The following is a 17020-nucleotide window of genomic DNA, read 5'->3' on the forward strand; positions in this document are numbered from 1 at the left end:
CAGCATAATGTATTTTACACGAGCGCGAACAGCATCTTGTCATGTATCATACAGCACCAAACTGTATTGCATGTGATCATGTTGTCTTGCATTGTCTTATAGCTTATCCTGTCATACCACTATTGTATTCTATTGTATTGTATTACAGTACACGACTGTATAAATATCACAATGAATCAAATCATATTGCATTGTATGCTATACCACAATGCGCCAACCTGTACCACACTTGACCACATTTTATTGTATAATATGACACCATACAATGTTTTTTTTATCATGTCCGATTGTATCATATAAATTTGGATGTCATTGGCTATTTTTTAAGTGAAAAACGCATTTTCAACTCCTGCAAACCTCAGACTAAAAAAACCTACAGATTTCCAGACAATACTGGAAGGAGCTGGCGGACGAAGGTCGTATCGGGTTTTTGCCTTTTGTCTGCTCTTTATTTTTTGAGTTTCCTGAACTCTAATGAGCGATCCTGATGAGGTCTGCAGCGCTTTTTCCGCCGACTTGCTTCTTGGAAAACTGACTAACGCCAAGAAGTTGGTGAGCTCAGTAGAAATAAAAAGACACCATCTTGCTTATGCATCACTATGTCACATTGGAGCTTCTTACTCACCTTTTAATAAGCTCACTTTCTGCTATTCCATGCAGTGTAGCAGTCCCGAGACTATCAGTTGTGTCTCCACCTCTTTGCGCTGCCAAGGACATTCTGGGAGACAAAAAGAAAAGTTACACTGTACTCTTTCATCCTCACCCTTCATTATGCTGTGTCTTTGATATTCCCTCGAGGTGATGATTGTCCAGGCGGGAATAGTGTCATGACTCAGCAGAGACTGTCACTGAGTCACAGAAGACCCCTTTCACGAGTCCTCAATGCTGCTTTGAGTCTCTTTGTGGCACACCGCGGGATATTTTCAAGTTTGAGGCCGCTAGAACGCCTCCTCAGGCCTGTGCCGTCATTTCAAATCCCCAGCTAGGATGCACGGCGACGCGTGTGGCAACTAGGGATGCCCCCTAGCAAGACATGAACTCCACCTAACTGCTCCAAAAGTAGACAAGATATCATACATGAGGATATCATGTGATGCTATGTGATATGATGAGATTCAACACGATACTATAAAATGCCACGTGACACAATACAACACTGCACAACACAATAAACCTCGGGATGCTAGGCACAATTTTTTACTATCTGTGTCATATTGTATCATATCATACATGGTAACTACATTAAAATTGAAAAACCACACACACACACACACACACACACACACACAGAGTTTTATTATTTCCTGCAGAGTTTGGTACCTTGGTACCAGAATGCTTTGAAATGTTGCGTTATATGACACTTTTGGCCTCAGAACAAAAACGACAAGTATATGAGTATTTCAGCAAATAGAGGGAGGATCACCCCCCCCCCCCCACCCCCAAAAATGCACAAATGTTGCCATAGCATTGTGTGTCGTGGGATATTGTCGTGTAGTATTGTGGAGATTAGAGTTGTGCATCGTATTTTATTGTATATGTATGAAATAAGATGAGTACAGTGCCTTTAGATCAGGGGTGTCAAACTCATTTTTGTCACGGGCCACATTGTAGTTACGGTTTGACGTGGAGTGCCGTTATGAATTTTGGGAAACCACATAAATGTTTAATCACTTCCACATATTACATACACAGCGCACAACAAATTGATGAATAACTGGTTTCTAAAATCAGAAGTCAAGAATAACGACTGTTATTGTGGATTACATATGACAATTTGAAATTTTGGTTCAGACTTTAGCAAGCATCATGGAACTTCACATGCTTGATTTGCTTTCGCGGGCCACATAAAATGATGTGGCTGGCCAGATCTGGCCCCCGGGCCTCGACTTTGACACCTGTGCTTTTGATGCAAGACACCGGATTTAGGAGTTTTTCTGCAGTTTTGCAAAATGTTTTTTGGAGGGAGATAAGGCTGGAACAAATGAATAGCATTTAAATTCATCGCAGAGATAAAGATGTTTTGAGGTGTGAATCTTTTGAGTTGTGAGCGTGCCATGTCGTATCACACAGAATGGTGTCGTATCACATCGGAATACTTAAAAGCGTGTTGTATAAAATCCCAGCGCATGGGGTCATCTCATATTATTTGCTAATCATGAGGTGAAAGGCACGTGGAGCTCGGCAAGGCTAGTTGTAACTAACTTGTTTGAAGTTCCTACGTGGATAACGTTTAACCAACCACAGCTCATTTTTCTATCCTGTCTTCTATCCCCATCTAGTGGAAAAGCATGGAAGTGGCCCTACCGAAGACTCACAGGCAAAGGATGTTTTTATTGATTTAGACTTTGTTGTTGTTTTATTCTTATGTTAAATTGCGTTGTTTCATGTCATTTTGATGTGTACAACTTAGCTTCAGTTGCGGGTTTTTTTAAAATTCTCTATCGATAGAGTTGAATTGAGAATACTGCAATGCCTTTCGTACTGCAGTGGAATGATGGCTTCAATTTCGTTTTACTTCTATGCAGAAAACAGACTCGTATTAATGCTGTTATTATTATTATTATTATTAATGGGTGGATAGATCGATGGATTGATGGAATGTTGTTCTACTTCTTCCTTTCATAACTTTGCTGCTGTGAATTGGGAATTTCTCCATTGCGAGACTAATAAAGGTTTTCTTATCTTATCTTATCTTATATTATTACACAAATTCGGTCACCATGTGTGTGTGTGTGTGTGTGGCCGCGTGTGACGTGTGCGTGCGCACGCAGATGGCCCTATGCATTAGCCGAGCCAAACGGAGGGGAACCACCCATGTGATGACGTCACAACGCTCTGACAAGCTGGTGGTGCCGGATGAAAAGATGGCGGATCAAGACGAGCCGATCAGCAACGAGGATAAGGTACGAATACTTTTTAATTTGCCAAACTAAGCGCTTTTAGGATTAGACGAGCCGCGGTTTTCTCAGGTGGCACTTGGCCATGTTTTGGACGTGCTTCGAATGACGAACGTGTTTATTTAACGAGCGGAATTCGTGGGCCTGCCTGCCGCCGCCACTCTTCTTATTTTTAGCTCAACTTCCGCTCATTTTAGCGAAGCTCCAAACGGAGACTCCTTGTACGGTGCTGGCTGAAAATAGGAGCCCCGTTGCCGTTATAAAATCAGTCGAGATAACATATCGCGCATTATTTCTCCGCGTTGCGCGTCGCTTGTTGTCTGTCTTGGCAAAGTTTTTGCAACGTTAGCTCCCGTAGTTTAGCATTTAGCCGCTCGTGGCTAACAGTTAGCGAAACTGATTAACACGCCCTTTTGCTGTTTTCATGCCGCTTTTCTGTTTTGTACGCTTGCGACCGTATTTTTGACACAATTCAAAATTCTGTGTCACCTCAATGTGCGTGTGTGTGTAGTTAACAAGTCACGACGTTTCAGGAAGTTGCTTGGAAGAGGTGCTTATGTGTTCATCGTCGAAACATAATTGTTGTGTACTTTTACGGACGTATCTACTAACCAACTGCTTTACTGAACGTATTGGCTCATTAGACAAACTGTCAAATACCTCAACCAACTGGTTTTACGAAATGTAACACAGCACGTATTGCAGTTTTCATGTGCCTTTAAGGGGCGTGGCCTAATGAGTGACCTTACACTGCAATCGGGTTGGCCGTTTTTTGTGAGCTGTGATCTACAGCAGCTCCTTGCAAGTTGTCTCATTTTGTCTTTGAGTCTATCTAGTTAAATAAACGGTTGGAAAGTGCATCACACTTCTCTGCACCTCTCCTTGCTCATATGCAAAAATATCGCCTAAATTGTTCACGCTTTCCCCCACACACACACGCACACACTTTACTGGAGCAGCAGAATATCGGACGCTCGCTCTTCACCAAAACTTATACCTGAAGATGGGGCTCGAATGTGGTTAGCAGAAGAATTAGTTAGAAAGAAGCCTAGCGTTGGTGATTGACTGATTGCTGTCCGACTTGACAGCAAACGGCAGCGTCACTGAAGGTTGTGGTAAACTTTTCAAGATGATGCAGAGAAAGGCCATGATCGTTATTGGCTGGAGTAGAAGTACAGGGCTGACATCTATGAATTGATGTTTTTTTGTTAATGGCAATCAGCCCTTGAGCAGCTTTGATCTTCAGGTCGACCTGTAATGTCGTTGCTCTTTCATCCGCCGGCTGATATTTCTCAAAAAAGTCGTCTGTCTGAAATCGCTGCACGGTTGTCGAAAAGAATAGCAAGTGTACGTAAATGCTTACTGGCAAACGAATGGCTTCTTGGCTTTCTTTATATGAGCTTCCTGGTGGCAGGATAAGCTAAAACCACACACACACACACACACACACACACACACACACACACACACACACACACACACACACACAGTGTACAACAGGAAACTGGTGAGTCAATCTGTTTGCACTGTAACATCATTGCATCTCAAAAGGACTTGTCAGCGTCCTTCTAGTTTGCAGGCAATAAAGGAACAAAACTTTACACCAATACTGAGTAGCGCAGCGTATTGAAGGATACCATTTTGTATCCTGTCTGTTGTGTTGTATCTTATTCTTTTAAGAATCATATTGTTCATGAGAGCGTCTCATATTGTATCTTATACAGGTTGGAACACATCTTGTCGATTGGTGTTGTCTCCTTTCCCGATGGTATCTGGTTGTGTTGTATTGTAGCCGAACGCATCGTATCTTGACGATATTGGGTTGCGATGTAACATATTGCATACTGCGACAGTACTGTCCTATTGTTTTGTACTGGTATACTGTATTCTAGCAGTATCATGTCTGGTTGTATCTTGTCATATTGCGTAGTGGTAGTATCTGGTTGTAGCATCCATCGTGCATCCTAATCTGGCAGCATTCTGCCTTGTCGAGCAGTTTTATATAATTTACCAGAAGTTTTGTCTTGTCAATTTGTATCGAATTGGTCGTACTTGATTATATGATATTGTACTGTATTGTAGACCAACCGTTTTGTGTTGCGTTATATCGTATCGCTTATGACAGTATCGTGCAGCAGCAATGTTGTTTTATGTCGTGGACAAGCGTATTGCATACTGGCAGTATTTTGTCGCGTCGTAATTTTTCATACACGACTGTAATTCCGGTTAGCAGGGTATAGCGATGGTATTGATTTGTCATTTGAAATTATATGACAGAAAATTCAACGGAACAAGTCAACTTAGTCCATCTGGCTCGTCTGAATGTTTGGTACGTCTTCGAGAAGTTTTCCGTCACTGCCGTTGGATCCATCGCAACACTTGCCTTTTCTGCTTACGAGCCTCCTTCCGATGGCGTGCGATTTAGAATTGTCTGCCTTAAATAGTATCGTGTTTGTTTTTTTTATTGTACCTGCAAAGTAGCGTGACAACCCGCGTTCTGGGATTCACCCGAAGAATTCCTCTTTGATGCTATTTTTAATCATCGCAGCATGAGGCAGCAGGCGAACGGAAATCATTTTGTGTGTCATCATTTTTTGAAAAGTCCTTCATTCCTCCTTTCGAATCAGATAAATTACTCAAGATTCATTCCCAGATCAGGAAGTTTGGGGGGGGGGGGGTTCCGTTCGTCTGCAGCTGCTTAACGACCCTACCTCATTCATATCCGTCTCTGCTGTCACACTTTCGATTTAATATTCCTCAATATTTTCATCAGACCTTTCAACGAGGCTGTCTGTGTAGATAACCTTACAAATCTGCTTTATAAATTTGGCTGCAAACGAAGGGAAGCACAGATCAAGCTGCTTAAAAAGCGCCTTTATTCGCATTAGACCAAACATTGAGGTCAATTTCAGGGTGTTATTTGGACTTAAAACTCTAAAATTGCCTCAATGGTGGGCTGTGTACAGTAAACGTTGCGGAAACACTGATCGTTAGTAATGGTGAAACCTTGCGGCCTGCCAAAAATGAAGACTTATCTGATCAAAGTTCGGTACAGTAAGTGGACCAGAATGCTAAACAGTTCTTTTGTTGAAAGAGGAACATTTAATGAAATGTTTAAAAAAAAAACGTAAACTTCAAACTGCTCGCAGTAAATGAATAAATTGCTTGACGGAAAGCCACTCTGCTGCTTCTTCGGTTCTCGTGTGAGTCTGCTCATCGATACCATCGTGCCAAGTTCCTATGTGGTACCGTACTGGAAATCCAGCGTATAAGATGACTGAAGTATCAAACATATCCATCCCTGTGTCAAGTTTGGAAATCGATCTTATTCGTCTCAGCTCAAAAGTATCGATCTCGCTCACTCCTCCAGCCGGCACACGGCCGTCCCATCATAACGCACCCCGGCGCTGTTTTTGTGAGCTGCGTGGATCGGCTTTGCGAAACCAAGAAACGGCAGGCGGCCACCCCACCTTGAGTCTTGGGTCAGTTTGAGTCTTTTTACCTGAGAGGGAGTTTTTCCTTGCCTCCGTCGCCTCGTCTTTGCTTGTGTATGGGGTTCGGTCGGGGCTCGGTTAGTCTGACAAGTTGGTGCTGTATAAATAAAAGTAAATTGAATTGAACCGTCGCTTAATGTTTCATCAATGATTTCATAAAGCCTTCACGAATCGTGTCAGATAGATCTTGTCGTTGTCCCACTTGGCTGCATTCGGCCATGCAAGATTTAGGACTCATAAATCCACCAGTTGTTATTCATGAAAATCCATTTGAAAAGGTTCCAACTCAAGTATTTCTTGTATTATTTTTTTCTTCATATTGCATGTTTTGAAAGCAGCTTTATTGTTCACTAAAAATCAAGTACTGCTCGTTTAGTCAAGAAGTCAACTCCAAAATGGTCTGGAGAATAATATCTTATGTGCGTCTTTTCTAGTCTAAAAGCAGCATTTGAGAAAGAGCACAAAACTTAATGGGTGAATTTTTCCGGGTCTAGCTGAGTAGAGGCGCAGGTTGTAATCAACTGCGGCTTGGCCAAGCAGTGGCGTAGTTCTGATCTGAGTTGATACAAGCGTCGTCTTAGATTTGGATTGACAGCTAGACATAAGAAAATAAACACATGCGCTGCTTTAATAATCCAATTTCTACTTTGCTGCAGCAATCTTTTTTTTTTTTTTTTTGCCACGATCGGCCTCTCATAAAATATTTCTCTGTCATGCAGCCAACAGACTTGAATTTTGTGACGCTAATTCAAATGGAGATTTTAGGAAAGATAAATCAGCTCTGCAGTGGCCGTTCTGATATTCAACGCACAAGCGTAAACCAACCAAATCTCGATTCAACACCGACCGCAGACCAACGCTCAGTCGGCAGGGGTTGTTAGGTGTGTCGCCACAAAGCAAGAATGTTCCTGGAATGCCTGTCAACTCTGGCTTCCACGCGTCGAGTTTTCATGTCGGCGCTTGTGCGCCTTCATTGAAGGATACTCAAAAACTCATTTTCACTTGCAGCTCTTGCCCCCACGGTCCGACCTCGTGGACGAAAAGCATTTTCTGGAATTGTTCTTAGTTGGCCGCGGCTCTTTTAGGAGAGCGGTCCGGTGGCGGAAGCCTTTGTTGTTTTATTTCCGGGCTCCAACCGTCCACTTTCAAGGTTGTCTTTTCGCAAGATACTGAACCTTCAATTTTGACTAGATCGGCATTGTAAATGACAAACTGCTCTCAATGGCCTTACCTTGTTAAACAGATCAAATTACTTCTTATTTGTATTGCTCTTTGAAACAATACCGATATGGCTGTGGCGCCTTGTAACCAGACTTTAACTCACGAATGGTTAACCGGCGCTCACCTGAGATCACAACAGCAAACTCGACTTGGGCTGCGGGGAAAAAAAAGGTAGACAAAGTCAACCTAAAAAAAAAAAATCGACACAAACGTTTTTTTCCCCGATGCTTCGGTAGTGTGCATGTCATCCATCCAGACGCTTTCAGTTTATAATCGATTCTAAAAGGATTCAGCAGTGACAGCCTCAAAATGAAACCTGAATATCAAGTCCACATTTTGTTGCTTTCAAATATAAAATCGGAATCATCAATGGGAGAATGTCGAATTGTCATTTCTAAAAACATTTGATCGCCGCAGTCCTACTTACAATCTTAAATGAGCCTTGCCCCAATACTTCGTATTTTAAAAAAAAAAAAAAAAAAAACGTTTTGGTGATCAACCCGACTGACCAACAAAACGTCGTCCTCCTGGTTCCTCTTAGATCACGGGTGTCAAAGCCAAGGCCCGGGGGCCAGATCCGGCCCACCACATCATTTTATTTGGCCCGCAAAAGCAAATCATACATGTCAACTTCCATGACCCTTGCTTAAATCTGCTTAAATTTGTACCGAAATAAATATTGGTGACATTTTGCAAGTACTTTGTGACTCGGTTTGCACTCACTTAAACAATAATTGAACAAATACTTGACTGATTTCAAAACTAGTGAGCCATCTTTTTTTTTGTGTGTGTTTGTTCAAGTAATAATACGATGTGCTGATTGAACATTTATTCGGTTTCACTGTCGTAACGGCCCTCCAAGTGAAGACATAACCCCAAAGTGGCCCGTGACAAAAATGAATTTGACACCCGTGTTTTAGACGAACTCCCCAACTAATGGTGTGTTTAATCTGAATCCCTGACTTTTTCTTCAAATTGCCACTTCACACCAAAATAGCCAACGCTTTGATCTCCACCTCAGGCACTAAATTAAAAACAAAATGCTCTGACACACACACACACTGCTCTGACATGCACCCTAACACCCGCACCTTCCTCCCGCTCACCGACATGCGAGAACCTGGCCGAGCCGTCGGGTGCCGCCAACGATTCCGTCAACTCTTTCTCAGCACATTTTCATGTCCTTATATGGTCGAGTGCCATGCGGGGGAGGGATGGGCCGTCGTCTTTTTGTCATGTGACCGAGAAACAGGATGTGTCGTGCAAAAGCAGCAGCAGAGAAATGTAGATGGGGAAATTCTGCGTGTGGAGACATGCCCCGTCTATCAACATCAATTAGGTTATTTTATTCATTCATTCTCTTCATAGGAAAAAAATAAAAATAAAAAGATATTTTACATGCGGACAGTGTCCAAGCTCAAGTCAGAATGTTGAGCCCAGTGCCATTTGTCTAAACACTCCATTTTGTGTCTTGCCTGCAGTTGCGCATCGCAGCTGCATTCATCATTCATGCCCCACCAGGAGAGTTCAATGAAGTTTTCAATGGTAAGTTTTCTGCTTTTTAAAAAAAAATATATTATTGTTATTATCATTAGTTTACATCTGTATATAATGTGGGCAGCACAGCGGTTGACTGACTGGTTGGCATGACGTGTGCTTTACATCTCTGGGGTTCCAGTTTCAAATCATGAGTCCAGCCCTCCTGTAAGGCGTTTGCATAATCTCCCCGTGCTCGCATGCATTTTTCATTCCACATTAAAAAACATTGAAGCTTCCAAAGCCTTGCCTATTTTGACCCAAGATCTACTTTTCAAGATGACAGCTTCCCGCAGTTGACCTGCAACACATATCAGTGGGTTTTGGATCAAATGTTTATTTTTTTATTATTATTTTTAAATGGGCATCAATTCTACGCAGATTTTCACTATTCATGGGCTGGCCTGGTCCCTCGACCTTGCAAATAGCCTCGGTCCATCATGTAGATCGGAGTGCCCAGCCTTTTATGACTGACGGTCTACTTTTCAAGAAACCAACCTTCTGCGGTCGACCCCTTACCGCATGTAAACGCGATATTACTAACACGCACACGGACACTCATTTATTTATTTATTTTACCCCCATTACACCCTCCGCCCCACTGGTTGGGCACCCTTGGTGTCGATATTTTAGTACCGGTACTATAATGTTACCCTAAAAAAAAAGAAAGAAACACCGCAATATTATGGCGTACAGCTCCGACTTTTTTTTCCCCCCCCCCGTGCACGTTAAAACTCTATTACAGCAGCAAGATGTGTTTCGCCGAGTATTCTGACTTATGGCCCATGCATGCAGTGGTTGAGAGCCGCCGCTAAAGCCTTGTTGTTTGGGATAAACTGTCAGCCGAGCCTGCAGGGACAGCTAGAAGTGTCATGAAAGCTTCATCCCGCCATGATAAGAGGCTGCGGGGGGAACGTCGATCGGGGGGGCTATATTTTTGCATGCGTTTGAATTTGTCTTATCTCCCCTTGACAGATACACGCAGCCACACACGCACTTGAACACAATCAATGCCCTTGTCGCCACTTGGTCCACCATGATCTTTATGGGATTTAACACCCTGTTCCACTCTTGTTCATTTGCTCTGAATGACCCGCCTTCTCCCCCCTTAATCCCTCCTTGTCTCCTTTGCTGTGTTTGTAGATGTGCGATTGCTGCTCGACAATGACAATCTCCTCAGGGAAGGCGCGACGCAGTAAGTGCTCTGCCGCACGGCTGCGGTAAATTGCAATCTGGTCGAAAAGTTCACGGGTTTTTCTGTCGTTCAATTCTGAAACTCGTCTTTTCTGCATGCTGAGTTTCTCTGCCCGTGGGATGATCAGATCGGGTGGCTGAATGTCTACGGCCACTTTAAAGCGAGCAAACTACACGACCCGAAATGGAAGCAGCGGTACACCGAGTTCTGTCCGATGCACAGATTTGCATTAGCTTCTGTGCATCGAACAGAACTCTCTGGATGTCACGGTTACAAAAACGGAACATGGCATCGGCCCGGCAACATATGGGGCATGGTAGACCGTTTTATGCATGTCCTATCTTCACCTGCATGCTAAATTCCCATTACAAAGCAGCGTTTTATCAAAACGGGATTGATAATGCTCTTATTTATGTTGTGTTTGGTACAAATACTCTGCTGTGTTTCTTAATTAAAAACGCATAACAATAAAATGTTTGGTTTTCGGGGCTGTTACGGAGCAATCGCATTTCAGTTAATGTCATAAAATGCTGAACTATGGAAACACAGCTCACCTTCCAAATGCCAAATAATATGGCACAACCAACCTTGAAGCAAAAGCAACTGACTTGTTGGGTTGAAGACACTGACATTCAGTCGGCATTGTGCAGTAGCCAGATGCAAAAGAAAAGGTGTCCTTGAGAAATCAAACATGCCTTCATTTTTTGTCACAGGGGACTGAGTGTAGGTTATTTGGAAAGAGAAGTCAACATTTGCAAAGTTAAACGAGATATTCATTTGTCATTTTCATTCACTTTTTTTTATTCCTCCTCCCTTTGCAGTGCATTTGCACAGTACAACTTGGACCAGTTTACCCCCGCGAAAGTTGAGGGCTACGATGACCAGGTGACTTAAAAAAATATATATCCTTTTTTTTTTTTTACTTCAATACATATTCTCAAAAAGATTCAAATCACACAATTTGATGGCTCGCAATTCTGCCTTCCATGACATCATTGCGTTTGGTGGCCCTTGTCGATTTGTGGCTGAGCAAATGCTCAGCAATGATTGCAGAGATGTTACGTCTGTGTGTCATCATGTCTCAGCGTTCCCACTCCGTGCGTTCATTCCCCCGCCGCCCGCGTTCCCGGCGGCACTGCTGAAGTGTCGATGTACATGACAACGTGATGGAAAGGCCGTTCCACAGTAGTTGAAGTGCCTGCTTCATTTATAGGCCACGACTTCAGCGAAACAATATCATGTAAAGTTAAAAAAAAAGAAAAAAGCTTAAATTCTTCATGAATTTTTTTTTTGATTTACAAGAAAAAATATGGATAAGACAAAAGCTATATTCTTTTGAGAAAACTATTTTTTTCCTCCAAGGAAGTGAGGGAAAAATATTACATATTTCAGGGAAGAAGCTGCGTACTGTATTTGTGAGAAAAATTGTGTATGAACAAATATTTTCTTAAAGTAGCATATTTTCCATAAAAAGGCAATTTATTTGTGAGAAACAGATATTTTAGTTGAGTGAACTTTTTTTCTTGAAAACAAATATATTTTTTGATTTTTTTTTTATGTTGTCCACAATTTAGCTTGAATATTATAGAGAAAATGAGACCCCCCCCCCCACCACACACACACAGAAAATATTAGATTTCTGCAGAAAGTTGGATGTTTGTGAGATTTAAAACGTGTATATGTATAAAATTTTCCAGAATTTAAAGGGCGGGGCGTATTTTTCTGAGACGTTAGTTTGCCAGTGAAATGGTGTATATTTATTTACGAGAGAGAAAATGTGTTTAATTGAAATAGGAAAACAATTCTAGCTTCCTGTGATTTTTAAAAAAAAAAAGTGTAACTACTGTATAAAGTTGAATGTTTTCAAGAGGAAAAAAAAAATAATTTCACAAAAATGATAAATTCATAGAAATGCGGTCCTCGTTGGCAGGTCTTAATCACAGAGCACGGGGATCTGGGGAACGGTCGCGTCCTGGACCCCAAGAACAAGATCTCCTTCTCCTTTGACCACCTGAGGAAGGAGGCCAGCGACCCCCGGCGTCACGATGTGGACGTCTCCATGGAGGAGTGGAGGAGCGCCGTGGACACCGCCGTCAGGGCTTACGTCAAGGAGCACTACCCTAACGGAGTCTGCACTGTACGCTGTAAAAAATTACCATTTTTTTAATCTACTACCATTGTTTTTCTCCTAAAACCGGCCCCACAATCTTTTATTATGACCACCCTTTGTAAAATTGCAGCTTTTCTCAAAATCTACTTTTCAGACATGAAGCCATCGTGTCCTCCAAAATATGTATATATATATTTTTCCCCCCCCTCTCAGATTTACGGCAAAACCATCGATGGGCATCAGACCATCATCGTGTGTGTCGAGTGCCATCAGTTTCAGCCCAAAAACTTCTGGTACCTTTTAATTCTTTTATTTACTCAACAGCAGATCGGGCAAAGGGCAGTTTGGGGTGGCTTCTTTCAAGATCCATGTCTTTTTTTTTTTCCTCCTTCTGTGTTTAGGAATGGACGCTGGAGGTCAGAATGGAAATTCACCATCTCTCCATCCTCCACCGATGTGGCAGGAATCATGAAGATTCAGGTCAGTGGACGCCTCAGCTGCTGTCATTGGCACTCTCGCACCCACTTACGGTGTCCTCGTCCACCCGTGCAGGTTCATTACTATGAGGACGGCAACGTTCAGCTGGTGAGCCACAAGGAGGTGAAGGAGACCATGTCCATTTCTGTGAGTTCCACCACCTGGTCCCCCACTTCTTAATCCAAGCAGGGACTCTATATTAATAATAATCTATATCCACTTATGTCGTTCCAGAATGAGGTCACAACCGCAGAAAGGTTTGTCAAGATCATGGGGGCCGCAGAGAGCGAATATCAGGTATGTGATCACAATGCGCACACTTCAAAATATATATGCAGTGGTACCAAGATGTTTTATCGAGTTAAGAGTTGTTGGCTCTTTTGAACGAATTTGGGTGGGCATGCTTCAGATATACTGCTGCCCCAGGGAAGGAAAAAAAATGCAATTCGGGTAGCACCATAAATGTGCAAAAAGAGCCACAGTTACCGTTGTACTTTAAGCTGTTTATTGATCGGGGCATACGAAAAAAATTTAAATGGCGACATCTAAAGATAAGTAACAATGATAAGTCAAGTCAAGTCAACAGTATTTATAGAGCACTTTCAAACAGCCATCGCTGCATACAAAGTGCTGTACATGGAGCAATTTAACATGCACAATAAACAGTAAGACAAATCGGTAATAAAGGCGGTAGAAAGCACCAAACAGTAAAACCAAGAACAAATCTAAGTCATGCTGAGTCGAATGCCAAAGAATACAAGTGAGTTTTGAGGAGGGTTTTGAAGATGGGCAGCGAGGAGGCTTGCCGAATGTTTAGTGGGAGGTCATTCCAGAGAGAGGGACCAGCAACAGAAAAGGCTCGATCCCCTCTGAGCCTCAGTTTAGTTCTTGGTACTTCTAATAAAGTCTGGTCCACAGACCTGAGGCGCCGGGCAGGTGTGTAGGGGCGGATGAGCTCAGAGAGGTAAGGTGGCGCGAGATTATTCAGAGATTTGAAAACAAATAAGAGGATCTTGAAAATAACTCTAAAATGAATGGGGAGCCAGTGAAGGGATGCCAGAGTAGGAGTTATGTGCTCCCTCTTACGAGTACCAGTCAAGAGGCGAGCGGCGGCATTCTGGACCAGCTGAAGGCGCTTAATGGAGGACTGGCTGACTCCAAAGTAAAGGGCATTGCAGTAATCGAGCCGGGATGTGACAAAGGCATGAATTACCATCTCAAAGTGTTCATGTGAGAGGAGAGGTTTTATTTTGGCCAGCTGTCTAAGGTGAAAGAAGCTGGATTTAACAACGGCACCAATTTGCCGATCGAGTTTGAAATCACTGTCCAGTTTAAGGCCCAAGTTTGAGACTGTTGACTTAAGATAAGGAGACAGGGGGCCCAAGTCTACAGGATGGAATGTACAAGGGCCACTGGGACCAAACAATATCACCTCTGTCTTCTTTTCATTGAATCTCAAGAAATTTTGTGCCATCCAGGTTTTGATTTCTTCCAGACAGGATAGGAGTGGCCTTAATGAGAAGGCGTCTTTCTTGCTCAGTGGGACATAGATCTGGCAGTCATCTGCATAGCAGTGGAAGGGAATACCATGTTTCCTTAAGATGGAACCCAATGGGAGCAGATACAGCGAGAACAGCAGAGGCCCCAGAATTGAGCCCTGTGGAACACCACATGACAGGGGAGCAGTGCGGGACTCAGAGCAGCCAAGGCTGACACAGAAGGTTCTATCAGCTAAATAGGACCTAAACCACTCAAGAGCACTGCCGCCAATGCCCACCAAGTGCTGCAAACGAGACAGCAGAATACTGTGATCCACTGTATCAAATGCTGCAGTTAAGTCCAATAAAACTAGACACACGTGGTCTCCAGAGTCATTTGCCAGGAGGATGTCATTAGAAACGCGTAACAGGGCTGACTCCGTGCTATGCATCGTCTTGAAACCTGACTGGAAGACCTCCAAGATGTTATGTTCATCCAAGAAAATTTTCAACTGCATGTGCACGACTTTTTCCAGAATTTTGGAAATGAAAGGCAGCTTGGAAATGGGCCTGAAACTTGACAGCACATCTGGATCAAGGCCAGCTTTCTTGATCAAGGGTTGGACCACAGCATGTTTAAACTGTTGGGGAACTACACCAGAAGAGAGGCTGCTGTTGATGATATCCAAGACTGATGCGCCAACACTCGGGAGAACCTCCTGAAAGAAGTGCGGGGGAAGAGAGTCGCAAGGGGAGCCAGATGGCTTTGTCTGGCGAACTACATCCTCCAAAAGCGCCAAGGACACAGTTTCAAAAGAATTTAGCACAGCTGAACATGGAACATGGACAGAGGGGTCAGATGCGGTATTTGAGACCGGAGTCCTAGCTGTAGAGACCTTACCAATGAAAAACTGAAGGAATCTGTTGCACATCTCGGGTGAAGAATCCGAGCAAGTCAATGCGTGCACTGCACTTGCTAAGCACTGAACATATCTAAATGCTAAAAAAAAATAAATCAGCAGTGAAGCATGTTTTTACTCTCCAAATTGCAACATTTGCGACTTGAAATTGTGATGTTAATTATAATTTGTCGAAAACATTTGCTCAGCCCTAAAAAAAAAATAAATCGTAAATTGTGCTATTCAGTGCCATTATTCTTAATTAAAAACACATACATGTTCGCTTTGGCAGAAACTGGAACAGATTAATGGCATTTCAAATGGATAAAAAGTGAGTTACTGTGTGTGTGGTCGTGAAACAAATAAAGTGCGTTTGCCAAGGTATCACAAATTGTGGGGAGGGAAAGAAAAAAAAAGACTCCAGTAACACGTCTTTTGTCCTTTTGTTGTCCTGCACAGACGGCTATCAATGAGAACTATCAGACCATGTCGGACACTACCTTCAAAGCCTTACGCCGCCAGCTTCCTGTGACACGCACCAAGATCGACTGGAACAAGATTTTGAGCTACAAGCTCGGAAAGGAGATGCAAAATGCTTAAAAAAGAAGAAAAAACTAACTGCCCCCTTTGTCTCTAACACACAGACACACACCGACATACACACAAAAACAATGTTGCATGACTGGATAGTAGTATTTGTCTTTGTACAAAAAAAAAACTAGAGAAGACAAAGACGATGCAAGATGTCAAATTAACTCATTGGATGTCTCCTTTTATTGATGTTCCTTTCTTTTATACATACACAAGCGCGCCTCCCTGCTTTAAATCAGATGTTATATTGGAAAGATATATACTTGACATAGGAAAGAAAGCAAAGAAGGAGGCAGCAGGCAAAAATGTATGCAAAAAGGCAATTAATTGTAATTAATTTCCACACAAAAAATAACAATTGTGCTCATTGGCAAAACATTCAACCCCCCCACCCCCTTTTGGGGGAGGCGGGGACTCTTCTTCCACTGCTTGTCCTGTTTTTCTCTCTCCTGACAGACTGTACGGCCTCATCAGTCTCCAGCAGCCCGACAAGCTTCACTAACTGGTCCCACGCTGCATCGAGTAATATCAAAAATGACAATAAAAACAAGTAAAACAACAACAAAAAAGTATCACTTCTCCTCCTGTGCTTATTTTTACTTGACAGAACCAGACCGACTGTATTATATGACAATTAAAAAAAAGAAAAGAACGAGACACTGTAATATATATATATATATAACTGTATGACACATCCTCTGTCAGTGTGGTGGTTATTTCCATGACATCATTGTAACTCGGTCACAGTTATGTTGCATTAAATAACAAATTTTCTATCCAAAGACTCAGAATTTCTGGTGTTCTATCTCTGAAGATTTTTTTTTCACTGTGATCTAATGTAGATATTTGGAGTCCGAATGAGTCATTTTAAATTCAATACTGTAATGTTGAAATCATCAGCCCGATAATAAGCAATGTGTCAAAGAAGGAAATTTGACAGTTGAAGCATTTTTAGATGCTGATATTGTTCAATTTTTGTGTCAAGACATGCATTTACTTTTTTTTGGGGGGGGGGGGGTGTAATATTTGGTTGCAAGCTGGCTACATAGGAACTTCTGTAGTCTTTTCACCTAAAAATGTTTTAAGCAGAAAAATGCATTGTGCTTTCACCTGACGTTGCTG

At 42.4% G+C, this 17020-nt stretch overlaps 1 protein-coding gene and 1 long non-coding RNA gene across 2 annotated transcripts; one reads left to right on the top strand and one right to left on the bottom strand.

Annotated features, from left to right (window-relative positions):
- Positions 1–640: 640 nt before the first annotated feature.
- LOC147206665 (uncharacterized) lies at positions 641–8762 on the bottom strand. The gene is made up of 4 exons (XR_015100622.1): positions 8719–8762; positions 7737–7766; positions 6400–6488; positions 641–718 (listed from the first exon to the last, which is right to left on the bottom strand). It is a non-coding gene; the product is annotated as an uncharacterized LOC147206665 (long non-coding RNA).
- On the top strand, positions 2772–16680 carry LOC147206666 (F-actin-capping protein subunit alpha-2-like). The gene is made up of 10 exons (XM_086108398.1): positions 2772–2903; positions 9094–9157; positions 10292–10343; positions 11165–11228; positions 12274–12480; positions 12667–12746; positions 12855–12933; positions 13006–13077; positions 13165–13227; positions 15767–16680. Exons 1-10 carry the CDS (start codon positions 2772–2774, stop codon positions 15905–15907), a joined length of 954 nt encoding a protein of 317 aa, XP_085964524.1. The 3' UTR covers positions 15908–16680.
- Positions 16681–17020: the final 340 nt, after the last annotated feature.

The sequence above is a fragment of the Hippocampus guttulatus genome, chromosome 4 (genome assembly GCF_054856545.1).
Source record: "Hippocampus guttulatus isolate MCC_2025c chromosome 4, RoL_Hgut_1.0, whole genome shotgun sequence".
Classification (NCBI taxonomy): Eukaryota; Metazoa; Chordata; class Actinopteri; order Syngnathiformes; family Syngnathidae; genus Hippocampus; species Hippocampus guttulatus.

Bases quoted from the DNA above. Each gene is read 5' to 3' on its own strand.
- LOC147206666 (XM_086108398.1), top strand. From the start codon at position 2,772: ATGGCCCTATGCATTAGCCGAGCCAAACGGAGGGGAACCACCCATGTG. The intron at 9,158-10,291 runs GTAAGTTTTCTG...CTGTGTTTGTAG, and splicing joins GTTCAATGAAGTTTTCAATG to ATGTGCGATTGCTGCTCGAC. The intron at 12,747-12,854 runs GTACCTTTTAAT...TTCTGTGTTTAG, and splicing joins TTTCAGCCCAAAAACTTCTG to GAATGGACGCTGGAGGTCAG.